Source organism: Vespula pensylvanica, chromosome 1 (genome assembly GCF_014466175.1).
Source record: "Vespula pensylvanica isolate Volc-1 chromosome 1, ASM1446617v1, whole genome shotgun sequence".
Classification (NCBI taxonomy): Eukaryota; Metazoa; Arthropoda; class Insecta; order Hymenoptera; family Vespidae; genus Vespula; species Vespula pensylvanica.
In genome coordinates, this window is record NC_057685.1 from 2,950,458 (window position 1) to 2,975,449 (window position 24,992).

The window sequence follows — 24,992 nt, forward strand, 5'->3', positions numbered from 1 at the left end:
TTCAATGAGAATTAGAAAGCTAGCAGCTAATAACATGTCCTAACGGATCAATCAATCTAAACGTTCGCCGTCCAGGTTACCTGTTGCCATCTCTACTACTCGTTAAGCTCGCCGTTTCCACATTGCCATCCAGGTCGAAGGTCGTTTCGTAATTGTGAGTCACTTCGGGTGCGTGAGTACCGTGCGTGGGACTACGCGATGTGCTAGCTGCCGTAGATTTAGTGGGACTTGGAGGATTCGAAGTTTGACCAGGACTTTGAGCGTGTCCAGCACCGTTTGGGGATCCAGAACCTGATCTGTACTTGTCCGAATTTGCTTCTTGGCTGGTAGCATCTGGCGATCGTCTACGATAGACAAGCCACGGCGCGTGCGAAAGACAAAGAAAAAAAGCAAAACTAAAAAAATGGACTAAGCGCGAAGAACATAAATGAAACGGAACAACTTATACGTGATATGCGTGGACGAAGCGATCTATAACTAAAGAAAACAATCTAAAGCAAACGATGCTTGTAGTGAGAGACTCGAGCTATACTCGAAGTATCTATATCTAATACAGTGCTTCTCAAAGATAATTATTTAATCTTTCAATTATTGTTAATCTTTCAAGATTATTTTGATAAGAGACAAGGAGATCGTTACAATTTTTTTGTTCGTGTGTATTAATTTTTTTTCTCTTTCTCGCTCTCTCTCTTTCTCTCTCTCTCTCTCTCTCTATCTCTATCTCTGTCTGTATTCCCTATACGTTATAGAAATTAAAAATGAAATGTATTTGATGGAACTTAGAGTTCGTAAATCATACTTTGAGAAGCACCGATCTAATCTATCGGTATTAGTATAAGTGTATGCAAGAAGAGGACTCGTAAATCTATCGCTCGACTCACCGGTCGTATGCGTACTCGATCTGTCTGTTAGAGTCATGACGTTGCCTGATACGGTCGTCGGGCGCGGGGTCGATGAATCTGAAGGTATGCATTCTTCCGAACTTGATGATAGCTCCATTCTAAACACAGAGAGATATAGATATGTATATATATATATATATATATATATATATATATATATATATATATGTATATAAAAGATATATTAGAAACGTTCTCTATATATAATGCCACATGTATCTCAATTATTTCATTTTTTAAAGTTAGACAATCTTTCTTGACATCTTCAGAAACGAAAGACATCTTTTCTTTTTCTTTCTTCTTTTTTTTTTTCTATCTCTGACACGAAGTTCTTCATTACAGGTAGACTTCTATTCTTAGAAGACATTGATTTCTTTTTTGTATAGTTCCCTTGAGAGAAACAACAGTTTAATAGTACTTGATACTTTATATTTTCTTTTCCTTTTTTTTTTTTTTTTCTTTTCCTCTCTTTACTTTTCTCTTCATTTTTTCCCCCTTTTGCTTTCTTTCTTTCTTTTTTATTTTTATTTCAAGAGTTCTTTTTATCGACCAACTCAAAAGAACTGTTTTGATAACTTCCAACAGACTCTACCATTCATGGTTATATTTTTTGTAGACACATTCTATGACTATCTCAGTAAATATAAGATTGACTGAAGAATTAAAACAAAATTCTCTCTTTCATTAATTAACGTTCCAACAACGATGACCTAGCTTACGATTAATGATACCATCGAGATGCAACAGAAAACACGTACTTGAAGTATGGTAGTCTGATGTATTCGTTGATTGTTCACAAAAGTATGAGCGTCCCTTGAGCATGGCGTCAGAGTGACGATATTTTCCGTAAACGCTATAACACAGTGCCTTGGCATAACGGTAGGTCCACTGAGAGTTAAAGTTTGAGATTGCACGCCTTGCGGACCGAAGGGTCGTTCCGACCCAACTTCCGTCACATTTGGTTGCAAACGATACCTGACACCCGCTCCGTTAGGAATATCGGTACCGTCTGGATTAAGTTCCAATAAAAATGGTAGTCTCTCATCTTCATATCTAAGAATTAAGGGTTAAGATATATCACAAAGAAATTTTCTAAAGGAATAATAATTTTTCAACAAAGTAAATTAATCTTATTATCAAATACCTATGATCTAACTCGTTCCATTTTCCCGAAGGTTTCTTTTTACGTTTGCGAGGCACATAATCCGCCGGTCTCCTCCTCACGTGGAACATGATTGATCCTGAAATAGAATGAAAAAGAGAAAAAAAAAAAAAAAAGAAAAGAATTAAAGAGAAAATATAAATGACAATAATCGAAGTGCCTGCATATCGTTAATTTTTACATATACAAATGTAATTTTTTTTTTATAACAGTATCTAAAGAAATATTTCATATGTGAAATTTATAATATTTTCTATCGGTATAACTCTTATTATAAATTTCTAATACGAATCAGTATAATTTATATACTACTAGTATTACTATGTATAATATATCGCTAGTATACGACTATTACTGATAGTATTATATTTATTAATATTTATAATACTAATATAGCATGAAAAAAAAAATTATTTTTATTGTCATATAAAATATCATTAACATAAATTATATATATATATATATATATATATATATTATATCACTTAACGATATAATGATATATACGAAAGATTAATTTTCGAATACGAGCTAAAATTTAATTTTGTATCACAAATAAAAGAGAAAAAGAAAGAAAGAAAGAAAGAAAGAAAGAAAGAAAGAAAAAGAAAAGATAACAAAAAATATACCTATGAAAGTATACGATTTCAAAGTTATGTACTGTTCATAAAGAGTTAAAGTAAACACACAGAAGAAAAGCGTTCTCCGTTCAATGAACATCGTTCAGTTGCTATACTTGACCGGAGTAAAGGGGTATATCTCATATCGTTCTATCAAAGAGGGGGAAATCGTTCACATATATTTAGTCATTTATCTCGGAATCCTTCTCTTATACACACGAGAGCTTTAGACTGCTCCGGTAAAAATATATATATATATATATTATATATATATATATATGTATAAAAAGAAAGAAATAAATAAAAGAAAAAATGAAAAAAAAAAAAGATAAAAGAAGGAAAGAGTTAACTGACTATCAGAGTCGTCGTCTCCATGCATCAAGAGAAAACGGTAGACAGACAGTTTATAGCATAGTCATCGCCGTAATACTTTTCTTTCTTTCCTTCCATCATAATATTTTTTTTTTCCTCTTTTCTTTCATTTTTCTTTTTCTCTCTTCTCCTTCTTCTTTATTACATATGTATATTATATAAACATGCTGGCGATGATCACGAAGTAACGCCCAAAAAGAGATCTCATAAGCTGCGTAAACTTCTCAACACAATCGTCTATTGTCTTAAACGGTGGAAAAAAATGAAAAAATGAGAGAGAGAGAGAGAGAGAGAGAAGTCGTATACAATGGGACATCGGTTATCCGAATTAATTAAAGAGGAGGACGCGCGAGGGAAAGTAAGGGCAATGACGCGGAGATAAAGATAGTAGGATACAAGCTACGTTCGCGTTAAATTGCAAGAAATAAAAAAGAAAAAAAAAAAAGAAAGAAAAAAAGAATGAAAGAGCAAGAAAAAGAAGAACAAAAAAAGAAAAGAAGAAAAAAATATGGAAAGAGAGACGAGAAGTAGACGTCTGGGACTTTTAAAAATAAATCTTCAAGGTTGAATTGATTTTTTTTAAATTGATCGTTGCTCAAGGATCGTAGTAGTCAACTTACGTCTTATTCCCCAATCCATCATGTTGACTCTTGTTTTGTTGTTACGCCGAGGATGATAACTCGCGCGCGTTACTTCGTTTAATTAGAAAATAAAATCAAACGATCGTGACGAGTATAATGGAAATAAAATAAAGTGAACGAAAAAAAAAAAGAAAGAAAGAAAAAAAGAGAGAGAGAGAGAGAGAAACAATAATAAAAAGAAAGTCAAATAAACTTGGTCCCACGTTGAAAGGCAAAATGGGATAGTTGTCGTTGATGTTACTTATTCGTTGCAGTCTCTGATGAATATTTGGTCCCTTATTCTCTTCTCTTCGCGAGCTACCGTCGTCGTCATTTCCTCTCTCCTCGATTCATACTAAACGCCGGACGTTGACGACGAGTGTGTGTATTACCACCAGTCTGACAGAGAGCGAGCGAGTGAGTGAGAGACAGAAAGAGAGGGAAAGAGAGAGAGAGAGAGAGAGAGAAAGAGAGATGACGGATAGAGAGAGAAACTGAGAATGAACGGGACAGAGATAGAAACGGACAGATAAACGGTTAGACGGATAGATGCGGTTAAAAGCTGCTGCTGGAGCATGCTCGAGGACTCATTATCACGAAATGACGATGATCTTGATCGCTCGATCGGTGATCCTTCTTCCTTCTGACAACGAGAATCGGTCGTATTACTCGCCACTTTTCTTCCTCTCCATCCCTCATCATCGTCATCGTCATTATCATCATTATCATTATCATCATCATCATGATCATCATCATCATCATCATCATCATCATCATCATCATCATCATGTCATCGACGGATAATATGAACGTCGATTGAAAAAAAAAAAAAAAGAAAATAAAATAAAAAATAAAAATAAAAAAGAAATGATATTAACTGTTTCTTCTTTAAAGGATTTCAAAGTGCATTAAGGCAAGACCTTCTTTTCTCATCGTGGTCGTTGTTGTTGGCATCTAAGACGACCGATCGATACGCGTTTGCTTTAACTACATCGGCCGACGTGCGTATCTATGACCAGCAACGAACCAACGATCGTTTTCGACGACCTTCCTTGGAAATTTTCTCTATCGATGACCTATATATATATATATATATATATACGATCATACATATATATGTATATATAAGGGCATATATATATACACACGGATATATATACGTCTATACATGATCTATGATTCTTCACTATAGCTCAACCTGCTTATGTAATTCATTAACGTGTTTATACTATACCAAAAATGAAGATAATTATCTTATATTATTATCATTACGATCTATCATCTTCTGGCAAATCTGATCTCTTCTTTTTCTGTCTTCTCCTTTTTCTTTTTCTTGATAACTTTGATATTATTCACTAACAAGTAGATAAACAAAGATCCCACGATGCAATAAAAGGTAGAAATCCTTGTAGAATATATCTTCTTATCAATATTTCGATCTTTTCCATTGAAAATCAGGATGATGACGCTCAAGGAAATCGAGTCGACGTTTATACTCGAAGGAAATTGCGTGAGGGAGTAACTTTTTTATCTCTCTCTCTCTCTCTCTCTGTCTCTCTCTCTCTCTCTCTCTCTCCCTCGTTCTTTCTTTCTCTTTCTTTTCCACTCTCTTGTGAACTCACTCGCACTTCCTTCCTCCTTTGCCTTAACCGCGCTCGCTCGCTAACGTGTATAAAAGCGCGTAGGACTCAGCAGAGAAACGCGATTGTGTATGTGTGTGTGTGTATGCGCGTGAGAGAGAAAGAGAGAGAGAGAGAGAGAGAGAGAGAGAGAGAGAGAGAGAGAGAGAAAACGAAAGAGAGAGAGAGAGAAAGAGGAAGAAAGAGGAAGAGAGAGACGGATATATACAAAAAGGGAACGCAAGCCTTGCAAGGAGGCCACACGGTGTACGCACGACCTTTGACCTTTGCCAAAGGGGAACAACTGTGCAAGGGATTTGTCGTTGGCATAAACAAAAAAGAAAAAAAGGAAAAAAAAAAGGAGAAAAAGAAAATGAAACATCTAAGAAAGGAGATCTAAGAAGAACGATGGGAGTAATTCAGTTCGAAGGAATCATTTAACAACAACAACAACAACAACAACAACAACAACGACAATGACAACGACGACAACGACGACGACGGCAACAACGATGACGACGATAACGACAATGATAACCAAGCGAGGGAGGAAAGGTTGCGCTACTGGCGTCGTCGAGGAGAAGGAAACGCGACGCGCCGACGCGTTTCGAGGAGCGAAAGTCAACTAACGCGAGGTACGACCCGAGCCAGAGCTACGGATCTAACCCCATCTCCCCACTATACCTCCCCCACTGTCCCACCATATCGTTCCAACATACACACTCGTACACATCCCGTACATAGAACATGGTGTGTGTGTGTGTGTGTGTATGTATCTATATACGTATATACAATATAAATCTATGTATATATGTATTTACTACACGTGCATATACATATATATTACATGGTATTAATATATAAATCATATGTTAATATACATATGATTGCATTCATCAAAATATATTATATGTAATAACATATACATATCTATATATAACATATATATATATATATATATAATATCATATATGTTATATATATATATATATACGATATAATATGATACGTATATATGTATACAAGTATGTATCATAAGGATACCAATGTATATAAGTATAACAATGTATAATACACGTTATAGATATTTCGTTCTTACATTTACATACTCCATACATACTACATACAAATAAATAAATAAATATACATATATACATATATATATTGCATCCAAGCAATATACGCTTCTTCTTCTTCTTTTTCTTTTTCCTTTCGACGAGCCATCCAATCCTACCGGCGCCTCCTTCGATCACAGTCCCTCACCCCTTTCCTCGTTATGCTTCCTTGCTCATGGACTCGTTCTCTGTTTTTCTCTCTTTCTCACTCTTCCTCCCTTCCTCCCACCCCTCTCATTCTTTCTCACTCTTCTCTATCTTTTTCAAGCCCTTTCGTCCTTTGCCAAGTGCGCCAACGTTTCTTCGTCCCAACCCACAAAGATAGAAGTGCTGTTGGTGTAGTAGTATTAACGATGATTTTCTATGTGTAAGTCTATATACATCTGTATGTGTGTATGTTGTACATAAATATATATACATATATACGTTGTACATACTGTGCATTCACCCTCGAGCAAGCGACACGGGATCCGACCTATCCCCGCTCCCTGACTTTTGACCTTCGCTCTCTCTCTCTCTCTCTCTCTCTCTCTCTCTCTCTCTCTCTCTCTCTCTCTCTCTCTCTCGCTCTTTTCATTTTTCATTTTGTATTACCTCGAGACTGGCTGATTGGATTTTGTTATTACCCCAGAGAGAGTTGTCCTCTTTCTCTCTCTTTCTCTTTCTTTTTCAATTTTGTTACTTTTCACTTTTTGAGATTTCAAACGTTGATACGATTTTAAAGAGACGACAAGAGAAAAGTCTCGGACTAAGGTTTTACGAGCGTCTGGATCGCTGGAAATAGATTTTCGCAGGCGTCTTGAGGAACGAGTAAAGGATAAGGGAATCTTAATACCGCTGTAGCTGCTACTGCTAACTGCTACTGCTGCTACTAGTGCTGTTGCTATTACTTCCCATCCGTTGCTCGTGCGAAAGAATGAAAATTCTTTCTGTTACTTCCCGTTTAAAACATAGATAGATAACGAGCGCGCCTTGAAACACGTTACAAGGATGATCCGCGCTTTTTTTTTTTTTTTTTTTTTTTCATTTTTCATGTTTCATCGGATATTTTTCTATTCGATGCCGTACACTTTTCAAACATTAAAATATAACAAATTCGAATCGCACGTACGTATATACATTAATCAATAACTTTTCAATAACACCGGCTTAAAATAATAAACGTTTATAAAACATTTACAAATATAATACGTACGGTACGCACGCATATATGTTACAATAGTAATTAATTAATACCACTTGATTAATTTTATCCGAGCAACAATTTCTTCACGAAAACATTTCATTCAATTTATAATGTATTTCATAACTACGGGGGTACTTGCTTACACGGAAAATATTATTTTTCATAGAACTGAACGAACGATCTGATTAGACATGTTTTTTCATTTCTTTTTCTCTCTCTCTCTCTCTCTCTCTTTTTTTTTTTTTGTTTTAATATCGCCACTGTATACACTTTACTTAATTATAAATAATAGTGATTGAATATGATAACGCGTTAAATGAGTCGCCCTGAATAAAGTCTCTTATTCTCTTATTCGCGCGTTATGATCTATGTATATATTTGATGAACTTACCGCGCGTGGAAGGGTGATTCATGAGAATAGCCAACGGGCACTCGTCGTCGTCCAGTATATACTCTTGATGAGTACCACCGCTTGTATTGTCATTGTTCACCTACATTAGAACAGAAAATCAGATAATCCAATTAGCTCGTCGTCGAAAGCTCGTCGCATATGTACGCTTCAAAGCGTATAACAGATACGATGAAAATAATTCTCTAGAACTACCGTTCGATTTTCGTTATTCGTGTCAAGTTACACACGCAACAAACAGACGCAATCTATACTCAGAAATATAATAATGAACGTGTTCCAGTTTAAATTCAATTCGAGAATTATCATACTATTCGGCAATAATTCATTTGGAAAGTGTTCGAATCGAATTTTCAATAAGTTTTACGTATAACGAGCTAAAGGTATTACGTTTAACAAAAGTCATATATAATATATTAAAGTCATGTATAATGTATAAAAGTCATATATAAAAATCGATTATAATTTATTATTCTTACAAGGATAAATACGTTTATCGATGTGTCACAATTCCTTACGCGGTAGAACGATTTTACTGGGCTCCTATAAAATCATTCAAATATCGTAACTTTATCGATCATAATGATCTTTAATAATAAACAATTGTTATTCTATCTGAGATAAATTATCTATCTGAGAAAGTATCGATCGATTTAAACTATTACTGACGTTACGTATTAAAAAGTAATGAAAAACTTTCTCAAATAAAAATCTCTTTATCTTCGATATAATAACTAATAAAAACTTACTTGCACCAGGCAATATTGCTGTGGGTCGACTTTATCTAAACCATATTTAGATAACATCTCTCGCACAACCTGGGCCGCGGAATCTCGAACGCTCAATAGTAAAGTTTTATAAGGTACATCCTTGCAAAGTGCTTCTCCGTATATCTTTAAAGTACCGCCCGTATCTGGTCCGCCATCTTTGCTACGAAATTGTTGCAATTTTCTTTCGAGTTTTTGTTGCCTACGACGTCTCATTACGGCTTCCGGATTAGATATACTCCTTGTGAAACTCGTCTCAGGAAGCTCTAAACAATAACGTAAAACGAATTCGATTATTTCTTTTTTTTTTTTTTTAGTTCTCTTTTTTTCTTCCTTTTCTTGTTTGTTACGTTAAGTCAATAATAAAATGTTCGAACGGTAAAGTTGAGAATTACTACGACAGAACAATGATCCAACAGAGAATATAGGATTATCTCTTTTATCGGTGCAGCAGAACATGCAACGAAGCGTTATCAGCGCTCCAATCCGTTCGGAAGGAACACTATCGGGTAAAACAGAACGTCGACATCGTAGTTGACTGTAGATCGATAAAATTGACAATGATATCAACATTGTTGTTTAACTTTTTATCATTTAACGAATTTCCTTTCTAACCAGTATAAAGTTTTTCGGCGACGCCATTTTGATCGACCGGCACTGCGTTTTCATCCTGTTCCAAACTCTTCAAACGTCCAAGCTTCTCTTGTTTCCTCATTTGTTTCTTCTCTCGCTTACTCAGCTTTCTACGAAAGCTAGAACCTTCCGAGGAGAAACCAACACCTTGTGCATTCGTCTTATCGTCGATCCTTCTCAACAAGAAACGTCCTTCTCGATCGTCGACGTGCCAATTTAATTGCACCAACAACGGCTTCTCCTCCAATTCCAATTTTCGTTCGTCTGTAATTAACCAAGTAAGAAAAAAAAAAAAAAAAAAAAAAAAAAGAGAGAGAAAGAAAGAAAAGCGTCGATCAATGATGTAATTCTTTTTTTAAATGTTCTAATCGATAATTTTATAATACATAATTTTATAGATCACAGTGAAAACAAAACTCACCTCCATTTTCATGAATTTCGTAAAGAGCGTATTCTGGTACCGACAACATTCTCATGTCTGGACGGAATTTTTCTATGAGAGTTTCGATCACGGCTCGACTGGTTGCATCCGATGCAACTCTGATGCATTTCGTTGCCACCTTTTGACCACTGTCTTGAAAGTAAAATCTCATTACACCGTGAAACTCCAAGTCCTGAAAAATATCAAAGGTTTTCCTTACACTAATTTATATAATCGTAAATTATATACGAATTGTTTAAAGGTGTCTCGAGGGAACACGAGACGCATCTTATCATTTGATATGTACATAGATAAATATACGTATCGTGTTATAAAATGACATCACCCTACGAATTCTTGATAGTAGTCCAAACTAATTGTGTCATCGTTTAGAGTCAGACAATATGTTATGTTAATATCTATTCGTCTTAATTTAAATGGCGACGATTTAAAAACAATGTATTACGTCATAAAAATTTGCGCAACATACGTTTCAAATACATTTCGATATTTTTATAACACATATACGTATATATTTATAAAAGAAAAAATCGTTATAAGACAAAAATCGAATTTAACGATTAATAGAAATCAGATTAAAATCATCTCGACTTATTTAATTATTATCTATTATTTTGATCTAACCCATGATATGTTTATATCGTTGATCGATGTTTTTTAAACGTTTGTAAATATACAATATAATTGACAGTCGAAAATATACAATATAATTGAACGTTCTCGTTAAATTTACTACGTCGTAAAAGTATCTACAATATAAATAGACATATGTGTACACTTATACGACTTATTTCTGACATTTGATAAGGTTTCATGTGTTACTATACATCGAGTAGGCGTCACTGAGCCTGTTAAACGTGAAAGTCGTAATAATCGAAAGTGTTCGAAATCGAAAAGGAATAACAATGATGGTTAAGGGAGAAATGAGAATCACTGACAAAGTGCCGATCGAATCGAATCTAAACGATTACGATTATTTTCTTAAATCGTAATAGATATTCTCTTTATCTCGAATCTTTGATAAGCAGAGGGGTAGAGGTGTAAAGATCTTCACGTAAGTTTTAACTCGTAAGGAATTCACGTTTATCGCGTCTCGATCGATCTTGCAATTAAATGGTGGAACGAGAGAAAGCTCGGAATTAAAGCTCGCGTGAGATTTCCTCGTAAAACACCAACTTGGTCCCATTGTTATCGCACGGTCGTTAAATCTACTAAAATTGCAATTACATATATTACATTTTGTTTTATTTATGTATCTATGTAATTTATCCAATCCAATGGAGATTACGTTTGAATGGCAATGTTTATAAAAAAAAAAAAAAAAAAAAAAAAAAAGAGAGAGAAAAAAAAGAAAAAAGAAAGAAAGAAATGTATAATAATTTTTTTGACGCAATTTTACAATGGCAAACAAGATTAATTTTTTGTGTACAAAATTATCGGATCTAATTGAAATTAATATTAAACCTAACAGCAATGTTTACAAAAAAGAAAGAAAAGGAAAGAAAGAAATGTACTTTTTTTCTGGCATGACTTATAATGACAAAGGGTTTTTTTTTTTTTTTTTTTTTTTTTTTTTTTTTTTTTTTTTTTTTTTTTTTTTTTTTGATGTATCAAATCTAATTGAGATTAGTATTAAACAAGATAGTAATGTTTTTTTAGATATAAATTTATAACAATTACATTTCTATTTTATTATTTACAATCGTAATTAGTTTTTCTCTTGTTTTTTTTTATTTTTTTTTTTTTATTTTTTTTCAATCAAAATTTATATTAATTTATGACAAATAGCAATTAGACTTGGTTTTACGATCTTGATAAAACGTTCGATTGAGATTAATCGTTGACCCTTATTATTTAAAAAAAAAAGGAAGAAATAAAAATGTAGGACCAAAATTGATCGACTCGTATAAATTTCCAATAGCCGGAAATAGAGAAGTGGTGTTCTCTTTTTTGACGAAAGTTTAATGCCGAGTGACTCGATTTCCATTAAGGGATACTTAAATCAAAGACATTCTCTGAAGACATCGTAAAAGGATCTACGACTTTTTACGAACATATTTTCGATCGATATCATCACGATGAAAACGAATTAATTATAAACAAAAAGAAAATTATGCATGATATATATTATGCAATATTATACTCATAAAATTATGCAATGATATATACACACATAGGATCCGATCCACTGGACGTTCGAACGTCTACAAAAATTATTCTTTTTTTTTTCTATTTTCGAATTTCTCTTACACCTTTATTTATTTATTTATTTTTTTTATTTCTATTTGTTATAATAAATTATTAAGATTTACTATTATCTCTTTTCCTTCTTCATTTTCCTTTCCTTTCTTTTCTTTTCCTTTCTACCTTTTTCTTCTGTTTCGTTTTGTTGTAAATCTTACCTCGTTAGGTTCGGAGAGTTCGAAAAGATCCAAACGATTTGCGTTCCATTGTTGTATGACCCCACGAAGGGCTTCCCTTTCGGCCCTTTTGTTCGCAATTTCCGTGGCCATTCTATATAGACAAAGAAGAAAACAATCCAAAAATTACACATATATAATCATTTATTTATGTATATATACATATATATATATATATATATATATAGTTTGTCAATATAAATACTTATCGAGTCTCACATTTCAGTGAAAAACTTTCAAATAAAAGACGAATTAACAAGATTTCTTTGTAAGAATATAGTATTTATTATATATATATATATAAAATATATATAAATATAAATATATACATATATATTCACATACACATACTTATCAAATAAAAATTTGAGTAATAAACTTTCTAAATGAAGAAACATTAACGACGTTCGTTGTGAACAAGATTTCTAACATATTTATATATTTACATAATAATAATATAATTTATATGAAAAATATTATAAAAATTAGTATATATATATATATATATATATATATGTTTGCATATATACACGAACTCAAATATATACATATCAAATAAAAGTTTTACATTTGAATGATGAACTTTTAAATACAAGACATTAACAACTTTCGTCGAGAAAAATTTCTAATAAATCATAAACGTGTAGGAAGCGTGTAGGAATGTTTTCGAAGAGACAAATAACGTATTCAAAGTACGCGCTTATACTAAGCGTGCGTTGGTTGGTTGGTTGGTTGGTTGGTTGGTTGGTATACGCGAGAACTCGCGTAACACGACTGCATACGATCGGATGAATGTTTGTTCATAGTTGAAGAGGAAAGAACTCGAGAAGCTCAGGTATGTATGTCCCCCCAATGTATCCTGGCATTTCCTGCAGATTTTTACCTAACGCAGGTGCGTGCAACACGATCGACGAACCGTGATCGATACAACGCATAGAGGGTTACTCAGACTCATTAAAAATCATTCGTTGAAAATATCGTGAGAACATATTTCTTCCTTATTCCAATTTATAATATATATAGATATTGTAATTGTTGACGTTTCTTATAAATGATCGTTTAGAAAAATAAATAGAATTTTTTGTACTTTTTTTTATTTATGCTTGTAACGTTCTATTATGTTTCGATGTTTCATCAACAACGTTTCATGATGGTAATAACTTAATTTTTAATTAAATTTCAAGATCGAAGCGAAATCTTTATTGAGTCTCGAACAATAGTACATAAATAAATTCATGTACAAGCAAAGAAAACAAATTTCTTTTTTCTTAAGCTTACGATCTATAATCTATCCGTTAATACCATACAAGAAATATTTCTTAGAGTTATATAAAAATTAAAAAATTAATATTAAAATTCAATAAATTGTTTTATAAAGTTTTTTTTTTATTGCTATACGATCTATAAATGTGATCTTTTTTACCAAATTATACCATCGTTATCGTCAGTATCTAATAACACCTGTACTAATCGGAATTTTACCAATGTACATTAGTCTCTTAATTTACGATCATCGTCACGTTTTAAAACTTTTACGCGTTTATTACTGCAATAAATGAAATTTTGAAAAACATCGTCGTTACTTGTAACGAGGAAAAATATTAAAAAAAAAAAAACGATTTTGTTTAAAGAAACGTAAAATTAAAATAATAATAATAATAATAATAATAATAATAATAATAATAATAATAATAGCGATAAAAATAAAAATAAAAATAAAAATAATAAAGGTTCGATTCGCGCCATTTTTTCGATTAGCCGAGCGTGAAAACCGCGTGTTATAAAATTAAAAAGAAAGAAAGTAAAAAGAAGAAGAAGAAAAAAATAAAGATCTGTTGAAATGAGTTAGAGAGACATAAAAATTGAACGGAGCTTCGTTCCTCAGGTTATTTTCTCTTCGAAGAAAGTCTAACAATAAGGAGGAGGCACGATGAACGTTTCGCTCGACAAAGCTGACCGTTTTGCCGCGTAAGCGATGCGGCAAGTGTCGTTCGCAGGTACCGCTAACAGTAAAGTGCATGGTAATGCACGTTTCAAATGCGGAAACAGAATTTTCCTTGACTACACAATTACTATCATTTTTATTCTACAATTTTAGGAATAATATAAGAAGAAGAGGAAAGGAAAAAAAAAAGGAAAGAATTAGATTAGAGAGAAAAAGAAAAAAAAAAATTCATACGAGACAGTATCCCGATAAATTATATATAATAATTAATTTATTAAAAAAACAAAAAAAGAATTATATCACGAAACGTATATATATATACACAATAAATAATTAATTAGAAAAATGATCCAACAAAAGAAAAAAAAAAAGAAAAGAGAGAGAGAAATAAAAGATGTTTTAAACTGTAGACAATTTATACGAGATATATCGTAATATATATATCGTAATGAAATAATGAATAAATTTCAATATATTATTACACAAAGAAAAAAAAGATATATACGTCAATGATTTATAACTTCACGATATATTGAAACAAACGATTAGTACGAATGTTAACAGAAACGCGAAATATACATATGTAATGTATGTATATACACGTACGTGTGCGTAGTACACGTGCTATTACAGATACACATGTACGAACTATCAGCTGATCGAATAACGTGTCTCTCAGCAAAGTCGACGAGTAACGCAAAAAAGGGTGACTTTCGGATCGGTGTGTATCTTTCGCTACGAGTCAGCTGTTGAAAAGTAAAAAGAAGAAAAAGAAGAAGAAGAAGAAGGAGAGTATGGGCTCCTCGTTAAAAGAAAAAACAAAGTAAACGAATAAGATTCTTGCTTGTTCTTTTTAATCGTCTTACTTGTCTGTCATTCTGTCGGAATTGGAGCGAACAAGTCATACTTATACACTTAGAATAACTATCTATCTAGACGTACATATATATCTATGTATTGCACACCCACATGTTGATGAATACTTTGGTGAAACTCGGATATATACCGAGTAGTGCGAATATCCGGCGAACGATGGCTTTCTAAATTTGAGAAACAGGAAGGAGACAATGTTGCTTACTTGCTTGCTTGCTTGCTTGCTTGCTTTCTTACTTATTCGACCTCCTTTTAAATTTGAGACTCGAGAATCTCTATCGATTTTAAACAGGTACATCTTATTTCGAACTTAATCTGCTTATTTCTTTATTTTATTTTTCTTTCGCGCGCACGTGTGTACGTCTGTACGTGAGTAGTATAATTACGGATTATGTCGTTATTTTTATCGGAAAAAAAAAAAAAAAAAAAAAAGAAATAGGAGAAAAAGAGAATATATAATACATAAATGTAATATATAAATTGTATCAAGTGACGTTTAACTAAATTATTTCTTTTTCTATATAACTATAATTTCTATATTTTTATTTTTCGAGAAGAGAACATTTATACAGAGATGGGCTAAATGTTCGTAGGTGATCTCTAAAAATTAATCTTTCCGTTTCTTTTTTTTTTTTCTTTTTTTTTTTTTTCTTTTCATACGATAAAATCACAAGCGTATGAATTTTTTATTTATCGAAAAAAAAAAAAAAAAAGAAAGAAACTACGATGTTCAAAAATTTCTGATTTTAGATAATACCACATGATATTACGTCTTATCATAGATACATCTTCTTCGTTATTTATAAGTTAACAATGAATGTAACTATTAACAAATAATTTTATGAAAAAAAAAAAAATAAAAAGAAGATAGAGAGATGTCTGAGAGAAGTCGTACGTACAAGATGCGGCGAGCACATCAACCTTTCGAAGGTATGCAAGGAAGAATTCAAACGATCTGGTATTATAACCCGGTTAAAGACCCTTGCTTAGGAATTTCACTAGATATTGGAGATTTCTCGGACAGTGAACTCGATAATTGGCTAATACGAAAGAAAGTTTGGAAAGTTGCCAGTTAATAATAATAATAATAATAATAATAATAATAATAATAATAATAAAACGAAACAAAACAAAACAAAATAAAATAAACAAACAAAAATTATCAACTGCAATACATATACACGTACAAAACATATACTTAAAAAATAATATAATTAATACACATATGTATGTACATACATACTTATATACATATATGCATATATATATATATATACACATGTATATATAATAGAATACAATGTTTTAATGTGTATTTATAAACAATAAAAAAAATAAAATAAAAAATGTTTTTTTCGAACTATGATCTCATTCTTCTAATCGTCCAATGAAACTAACCTACTCTCTCGATTCGTGTCGACGATCGAAGAGCTTCGAGAATAAACAATCGTCGTCGACAATGCGCACGTGTCCAACTCGTGCTAATTCTGAAGAAGAAATCGAGCCGGCACACACGTGTCCTCAAAAGATATTTTATTCTTTATGCTACTTGTAGTACCGTAATCTCTTTCTCTCTCTCTCCCACCCTTTCCTGTCTCTATCTCTCTTTCTCTCTTTCTCTTTCTTATTCGATGTACATACATATATTCTTAATCCGTTTTCTGTTTTTGACATTTTATCATCAATTATATTTTATCATCAAAAATCTAAAATAAAATATACGATACGTAAATGCTTACTTACATATGCGTAGATTTTACGACGCGACATGTAAAGACCTCGGATACGAACGATAACAAAAGAAAAACGAACACAATAGTAACTCACTTTCGAATAGTAACTTACTTTCAATTGTCCCCTCTTTTAAAATAGATAACAACTATTGACTCCGACTGTTTTCCATAGACTAAATATAATACGATAATATTGTTTACGTATTTTAAACGTACATGATGAGTCATATATACGTCTGGATATCAAATTTTCTCTTTTCGAGTACCCTCTGTTTATTTCGAGAGAAGAAAAAAACAAAAAACAAAACAAAAAAAAAAGAAAAAAACAACAAACAAAAAGAAAAACACGGCGTATCATCTCTAATTCAATAAAATCTATCGGTAATGTTTCTTTTCTTTTCTTTTCTTCATTTATACAAATAAACAAGACAAATGTAAAAATTCAGAAGGAAAAATAACGTTAGACATTTTTTTCGTTCCTTTGCTTGTTTTTTTCCTTTTTTTTTTTTTTCATTTTTGTCTCCTTTTTATTTTTACTTTTTCTTTCTTTTTTCTTTTTTACAGTCACACGACATTCATATGTACTCACTCTTCCGGCACCGTCATTTTGTCAATGTTCCTTCAGAAGAACGTGTCGAGAGAGATCGTCGAACCCGCCGTTTGCAGGAGCGTGCAGATTCGATGAAACGAAAGCTCTCCTTCTTCTCCTTCTCCTCCTCGCACCTTGGCATCCGAGGTAAGAGAGAAGATCTTGGAGGAGAATCTCCCGCGCTCGCGTTCGAAACGTGTTAGCCGGTTTCGTCCCCGAAAGCGTATCTTTCGAATCTTCCTCGTTTCCACACTACTTTTTATACTAATTCACCGACTTGTAAACCCGAAATAGAATTAATACGTATTACAAGCTAGCAACATAAATTCACACACTCTATTGAACCATACTTCTTTATACGAAAATATCATGGGCGTCGCACGTTTTTAATACCTCACGAATGAAAAACGCAATCTCTTTTTCTTTTCTTTTTTTTTTTTTTTTTTTTTTTTAATCCGACAAAAATTCCATTTTCGATTTCTTCGAGAGAGAGAGAAAAAAAAAAAGGAAAGAAAATGAAAGCGATGAAAAAAAAAATCCTACACTCCGCGCGATCTTAGAGATATAAAAAAGAAAGGAAAGAAAGAGAAACGAAACTGAATTTAATAACGAGTACAAATGAAAGAATAAAAGAAAAAAAAAAAGAAACAAGAAAAATGAAGAAACGAAATTCTTTCGTATATCTCTCGATGGACGCCACACCCTTCAAGAACGACGCTCACCAACGCAAAGAGACCGTTACACGGCGAAGCGTCCAAAGCCACTGACAAAAGGACGAGCCCTACTCCTGTCGGGCCCATCGACAGAAAAGTGGTGGGGGAAGAAGAGTGAGTCTACCACCATTACCACCACCGCCACCATCGCCGCCACCGCCACTACCACTTCTACTATATCGTCACCACCGCCACATCACTATCACCACCAGACTACTACTACACTACTACTACTACTACTACTACTACTACTACTACTACTACTATTACTACTACTTCTACTACGACCGGAACGTTACTAAGAGATCTGTACATTCACGCGACCCCCCCACCACTTTGATACCTTCCATAGCTCGTTCGGTTCGTTTCCGTTCCGTTCCGTTCCGTTTCGTTCCGTAAGTTAGTCGAGCTACCTGTCCCTCTTTTCACTAACGTTTCCTTCCTTCCTTCCTTCCTTCCTTCCTTCCTTTTTTCGATACAACACGACGCTATTTTAAACCTCTCTCTCTCTCTCTCTCTCTCTTTCTCTTTCTTTCTCCCTACTTTTTTATATTCTCTATATAAAGAGAGAGAGAGAGAGAGAGAAAGAAAGTTAGAGAGACAAGTATCTCTTCAATGTCTCTACTACTTACTTCTCTTTCCATTTCACCGGTATATACGCGAAACTGATACGCACAGGGCCTTAAGCGGTCGCCATCGACGTAGTTGGGTACTGGACGCGCTGGAATGCACGTGGAGTGGGGCCTGAGTATGAGGAGGGGTGGGGGGAAGATAGGGGGTAGGGAAGGGACTCAGGGAGACAGCAACGACTGGAGACTTGCCGTAGCGTACGCGGTGGTCGAGTAGTAAAACGGATAAGAGAGTAGACACCGACTAACACATACCAATTCGTTCGTTTCAGAAAGATTCGTTGGTGGTATGGTATAGTATATATATATATATATATATACATATATAAAGGATTCATTTATATACATATATAGATACGTAACTACGTTACGTTTAATAATAGCTATTAGATTTGGCATTAGATATCTCAATACTTATATTATCGAGATCTTCGTTCAAACGAAAATGTACTTTATTCTACGATCGAAGTACTCGATTCGATGTTTCGAATCGCGTATAAGTACAATGTACTGTGTATAAGACAAAGTACTTATACCACAGATTTAAGTAATACATATGTATACGGTGCACAGATGCGGGATAATACTTATGATCGAATTCCGGTATCCCCTATGTAACGAAATAAAGGACAGGTTTTTCCAAGAGAGAAGAAGAAAGATAATACACTCCTCTCTAGTTTTCCTTTAGTCACGAAACTCGTTTTAGATTAGTAAACCGTTTCTTATATTATATATATATATATATATATGTGTGTATATACATATTTAGGACTAATATTACCACAGACAGCCTGTTCGTACGTAATCGGTGAATTTCGATCGAGTTAATTCAGAATTTTTCGCGCTGCATCATAAAGTTGTCACTTCTATTTTTTTTCCTCTCCCTTTTTTTCTCCTTTCGTTAATTTTTTTTCTCTCTTTCTTTTTTTTTTTTTTTTTTTTTTAATTTAATTACTCGCATCTTTCGACGCCCACAGCTTCCTGCCTTTAATATACCCGTTTGTGGAAAAAATGCGAGGTAGAGTGGATCGTGGTAATATTCAACGGGGTGACTCAACTGTGAGGTATGCGTCTCCAAACTGTAATCAAGCGCTGTTTTATGCCCGTCAGAGAAAGAGCTGAGAGAGAAAGAGAGAGACAGACTCATACTTTGTATACGACCGGTTAGAACGTTTATCATACATACATATATATATATATATATATATATATATATATATATATATATACGTATACACATATATGTTCGAACACCTTTCGGTGTTTCTCATGAAATGAATAAAATGATAATCAAAATTAACATCGAACTTATATAATATATATATATCACAATTACACAAAGAACAGACATCTCAACATACATATATACGTATATTTTGTATGTGCCTTATTCGTACCACATGGCCTCTTACTGGGTTTTGTAACACAGAACCGAACCTCAATGAGTAGCGTGCAGAATCGAGTTTCCTTAACCAATCCCTCCCCCCACCCTCTCTTCCCTTCCTCATCTTTCACCCCTATCCTTCCATCTCTCTTTCTCTTTCTCTTTCACTTTGGCTCTTGACCACTGCGAAAGAAGAAATGAACGCTGCTGGAAAAGAAGAGAGGTCCCTCGATTTTGTGAATAGCCTTCTCTCTTCTTTCTTTCTTTCTTTCTTTCTTCGACGTGATGGTCTGTTTTATATATTCTTGAAAAACGAGAGTAGAAAGAAAGCAAACGAGATCTATGCTACCGATACTTGTCGTACACGTCGATATTTTGTCGAAGTGAACATTTTTTTATTTATACCAAATACGTTCGTATCATTATATCGAATCATCTCAAATCGTCGAGATAAATCAATACGATGAACAATTGTTATTAATTAAAAATTAATCGATACCAATGTCGAGATCTACGATGAAGACAAACATGTGTCGTTGATGTCGAAGCGAACATTTTTTATCTATCTCTAGATCGTCATCGATGACACGTCATTGACAAGTTTTCATCGTAGATAGCTATATTTTTTCAAAATTCTTCTTTCTCGATCTTAAAATAATATTAACAATAACAACAACAACAACAACAACAACAACAACAACAACAACAACAACAACAACAACAACAACAACAACAACAACAACAACAATAATAATAATAATAATAATAATAATAATAATAATAATAATAATAGTAAAAGCAATAATGTCTTTTTCTAGCGAGCTACTACTCGTCGAATTCTTCGAAAGAGAAGATACGAAAGAAGCAAACCAGTTATTTATCTTAGCTTACAACAGATCACTTTGGGTACTCGAGAGAGTCAAGCAGATAAAGTTGCTCCGCACCTCTGGTCTCACGCTCTAATCATTGAGAGGCACTTTAACTTCTTTCTCTCTCTCTCTCTCTCTCTCTCTCTCTCTCTCTCTCTCTCTCTCTCTCTCTCTTTCTGTCTATTTCTTTCTTTCTTATAGAAGTTTACATAGCGTCAATTCAAAAGTAAAAGTGTTAGAACTAATAATAAGTTAGGAAATTCATCTTTACACTCTCTAACGAATAATATATCAACGTGTTTCGCGTGTTATCTATATATGTATGTATGTTAATTGCAAGTTACATGCATAATACTACATTCACAAATATACACACATATATATATACATATATATGTACATATATGGAATGATAGGAGAAACAAGAACGTATGCGGGTCGTTGCTTCTGGAATGAATAAAAGCGGATTTGTTGGGCTTCTCTCGGTAATTATCTCAACTCTCACTGTCATCGATAACGTACATATATATATATATATATATATATATATATATATATAGCATACACATACATATATATATATGTATATCGATGAGCTGTTCGCAAAAATAAACCATTGTGCATTACTTCGTCGGATGTTCTGTTTTTTGACGTCACTCTTTCCCACAAGAGAGAAAGAAAGAAAAATACAAAACTATACATGATTTCAACAACAGAGAAAAAGAGGGAGAGAGAGAGAGAGAGAGAGAGACAAAACTATATAACATGCATGGCAGGAGACCTCGAGAGGAACGTAACGTTCTCAATCCATAAGGCTTCTTCGTAACTTCATTATACATATATATATATATATATATATATATATATATATATATGAGCCGCCATTGTTGTACTCACGTTATTTACAAAAAAAAAAAAGATATAAAGAAAAATGAGAAAAATTTTCTCGATCTAATTAAAAACGATGAAAAAAAAAGAAAAAAAAAACGAACGAACAGATATATATAAAAAAAAATATCATAAATATAATTATCATAAGAATATACAAATAAATATTCATGAATCGAATCGATGCAATGATCATATGATTGCTCGAATAGTCTCTTACTGTTCCAGTAGGTTTTTAATTGATTGTATTTGGAGTATACGTCATAAATAGGTCTGATCCGTCTAATTCACGTGATACGGTGGTACGATTAGAGAAACCTTAACCCAACGATTTCTCAGAGTCCCACTATTATGCTTTCAGATATCGGCACCGTACCAAGCACCATACTACTATTGCCAGCCACGCATGCAGACTCTTGACGGTGCAGTGGTTCTCATCGTATCCTTATGTCGTCAACTAATATATCAACGAAAGATACTATATGTACGTATCTTTTATCATAATCATTAATTAAACACATGAATTCAGATTATTTTCAATTAATTACAATACTCTTGTATTTTTTTCTAACGGATATGATTTAACGTATAAAATGAACAATCAATTACGAATAAGAAGGAAAAAAGAAAGAAAGAAAAAGAAAACTTGTTTCTTTATTTAAAATTTAACAATGGCGTGTGTGTATGGTATGTGTGCGTATGGTATGTACATATATATATATATATATATACACATAATATGGGTGTCGTATTCGGAACACGTTTGTAACGTTGTAAAAGTCTTTTGTCTTCGGATTTGCCCTTGGATTCGAGATCAGCATGTATCATCGTGACACGGAAAGTAATAGAAACGTTTACGTCTTTCTTTCTTTATCTTTTTCTGTTTTCGAGGAAGAAACATAAGTCTAATGCTAGATTTACCAAAGAGTTAAAATGACTGGTTACAATCGTTTTCATAAATATGTCTATCTTTTATTTCATCATGCACATTTTCTCAAGGCATATGATATATATATGTATACATACATATATATAATTATATGTATTCATAATATATATATATATATTATTAAATATATATTAAATACGATATATATATATTGTATATATATATATATATAATATCATATATAAAAAAGTTACAAAATAAATCATATTTTATACATATATAACTTTTTTTATAACTTGTTTATATATAATACATATGATCAATTTTATAAATTTTCTGTTCATCTCCTATTTTTTTTTTTTTTTTTTCAGATATATTTCATATCATGAGATATATTTTAATATAACGGAATAATTATTGCTAGTTCTAATTTTAAAGAAGATTATCGACTTCTCCTTTTATTGATCGAGTTATAATTTAAGAACAGAATCGTCTCTCTCTCTCTCTCTCTCTCTCTCTCTCTCTCTCTCTCTCTCTCTCTTTCTCTCTTTATCTATCTATCTGTCTGTACGTTCTATAATAAAACCGACCATCTTAATTATTATGCTTTTCAAATATATATCATAAGTTACTTGAAATCGATCGGGAGACAGAAATGTGAGATAGAAATAATCGTCTAGTTCAATGTGTGTGTGTGTGTGTGTGTGTGTGTGTGTGTGTGTGTGTGTGTGTGTGTGTGTGTGTGTGTGTGTGTGTGTGTGTGTGTGTGTGTGTGTGTGTGTGTGTGTGTGTGTGTGTGTGTGTGTGTGTGTAAATCATTGGTATTTTTTTTACGTAATACAATTCATCTTCGACGACTAATAGAAACTTGATAAGGGCTATTTAACTAGCAAAGAAATACGCCTACGCTAAATCGTGAACAAGTCCGTATTTATACTTTTGAAGGCCCCATTCCGAAACGAAACATCTTTATAAAGACCTTAAAAGAACAAAGTTTACTTTGGTCGATCAATTTCATACGAAATTCATTTTGTATGAAAAGAATCAATTTTTTTTTGTTATTCATTGAAAATGAAAAATCAACCTTCACATGTGATAACTCGTTTTAATAAAATAAAAGTAACGAAAGCTATGTAAGATTTTTTAATAACCTTTCATCAAGAGAAAGAAAGAGAGAGAGAGAGAGAGAGAGAGAGAGAGAGAGAGAGAGAGAGAGAGAGAGAGAGAGAGTGAGAGAGAAAGAAAAAGGGAGAGAGATTCTAAACTTGCATCTAATAAGCCTTATAATAAATGCAGCCCAGATCGTGAACAATAACAAAAGAGTTTAGGATTTCAAGCCACGTACGATGACATGGCATACATCAATGATGATTTTAATAGTGCTAGAGACGTCGTCGTTAAGATTTGATATTCGACAAGACGTACGTGTCTATTCTTACAAGATTCAATCCTTACTACCAATCTAGTTCTCTATATTACATCTATTTATTTTTCCCTTTCATTTATTAATTCACGTTATTTCTATTTTAAAACTGATCGACATTTGTTAGTTAGATTTTTTTTTTTTTTTGGTTAATTATAGATTATATATAATAATAATAGATTTTGTTAATTTAACTTAACTTCGTAATAATTTTTCCTTCCTCTCTTTCTTTTTGCTAATAATCTTTTATTTATTTATTTTTTATTTTTTACGTAATTTCTATTAACAACGATTGATGGCGTTTATTAAGTTCGTCTATTAAGTTAGAATTTATACTTTCTTTCTCTCTTTTTCTCTTTTTCAATTTCTAATAATTAATTTTCTTCTCTTTTCTTTTTCTTTTTTTTTGTTTCTGTGCAATATAATCCTCCTTACGAAATAATTACTATTTAGCAATTCTTTCAAATAATATGTTCATTCAAAATAATTTTTTTTAATAATTCTTCTTTTCATTTCTTCTTTTTCTTTTTCTTTTTTTCTTTTTTCTTAGATATCTATTCATTTTTTAATCGTACTCGACGAGATTCTATCTCATTATTTTTCTATCGCATTGTTTATAAATTTATTATGAATTGACATGCGATGGTTAGAGAGAATATAATGCTCGAGTACTATTTTCAACAGAGTTTTCAACTCGTAAAGTTTTCAAAACCTGTAACTCTCTTTCTCCGGTGAATGCTCTCTCGTACACGTTCATTTACTCGAATATATAGAATTGCGTAATTCCGAC

General features: G+C 32.6%; 1 protein-coding gene across 11 annotated transcripts in view; it reads right to left on the reverse strand.

Moving 5' to 3' along the window:
• The window catches only part of LOC122633528 (afadin), a 48,256-nt gene that overhangs the window by 15,321 nt on the left and 7,943 nt on the right, over positions 1–24,992 (reverse strand). For 3 of the 11 annotated variants that reach the window (XM_043821573.1, XM_043821564.1, XM_043821557.1), the window contains exons 1-10: positions 17,408–17,708; positions 12,250–12,361; positions 9,827–10,019; positions 9,388–9,669; positions 8,755–9,038; positions 7,988–8,087; positions 2,047–2,143; positions 1,661–1,955; positions 882–1,000; positions 81–344 (exon numbers count right to left, since the gene is read on the reverse strand). In XM_043821573.1, the coding sequence (XP_043677508.1) occupies positions 81–344; positions 882–1,000; positions 1,661–1,955; positions 2,047–2,143; positions 7,988–8,087; positions 8,755–9,038; positions 9,388–9,669; positions 9,827–10,019; positions 12,250–12,361; positions 17,408–17,424 (1,763 nt within the window). In that variant the 5' untranslated portion in view covers positions 17,425–17,708. Of the gene's footprint in view, positions 1–80; positions 345–881; positions 1,001–1,660; positions 1,956–2,046; positions 2,144–3,676; positions 4,076–4,203; positions 4,430–5,298; positions 5,432–7,987; positions 8,088–8,754; positions 9,039–9,387; positions 9,670–9,826; positions 10,020–12,249; positions 12,362–17,407; positions 17,721–24,992 lie in introns of those variants that run through there. The other 8 variants (XM_043821517.1, XM_043821502.1, XR_006328138.1 and 5 more) reach the window with 7 other exon arrangements.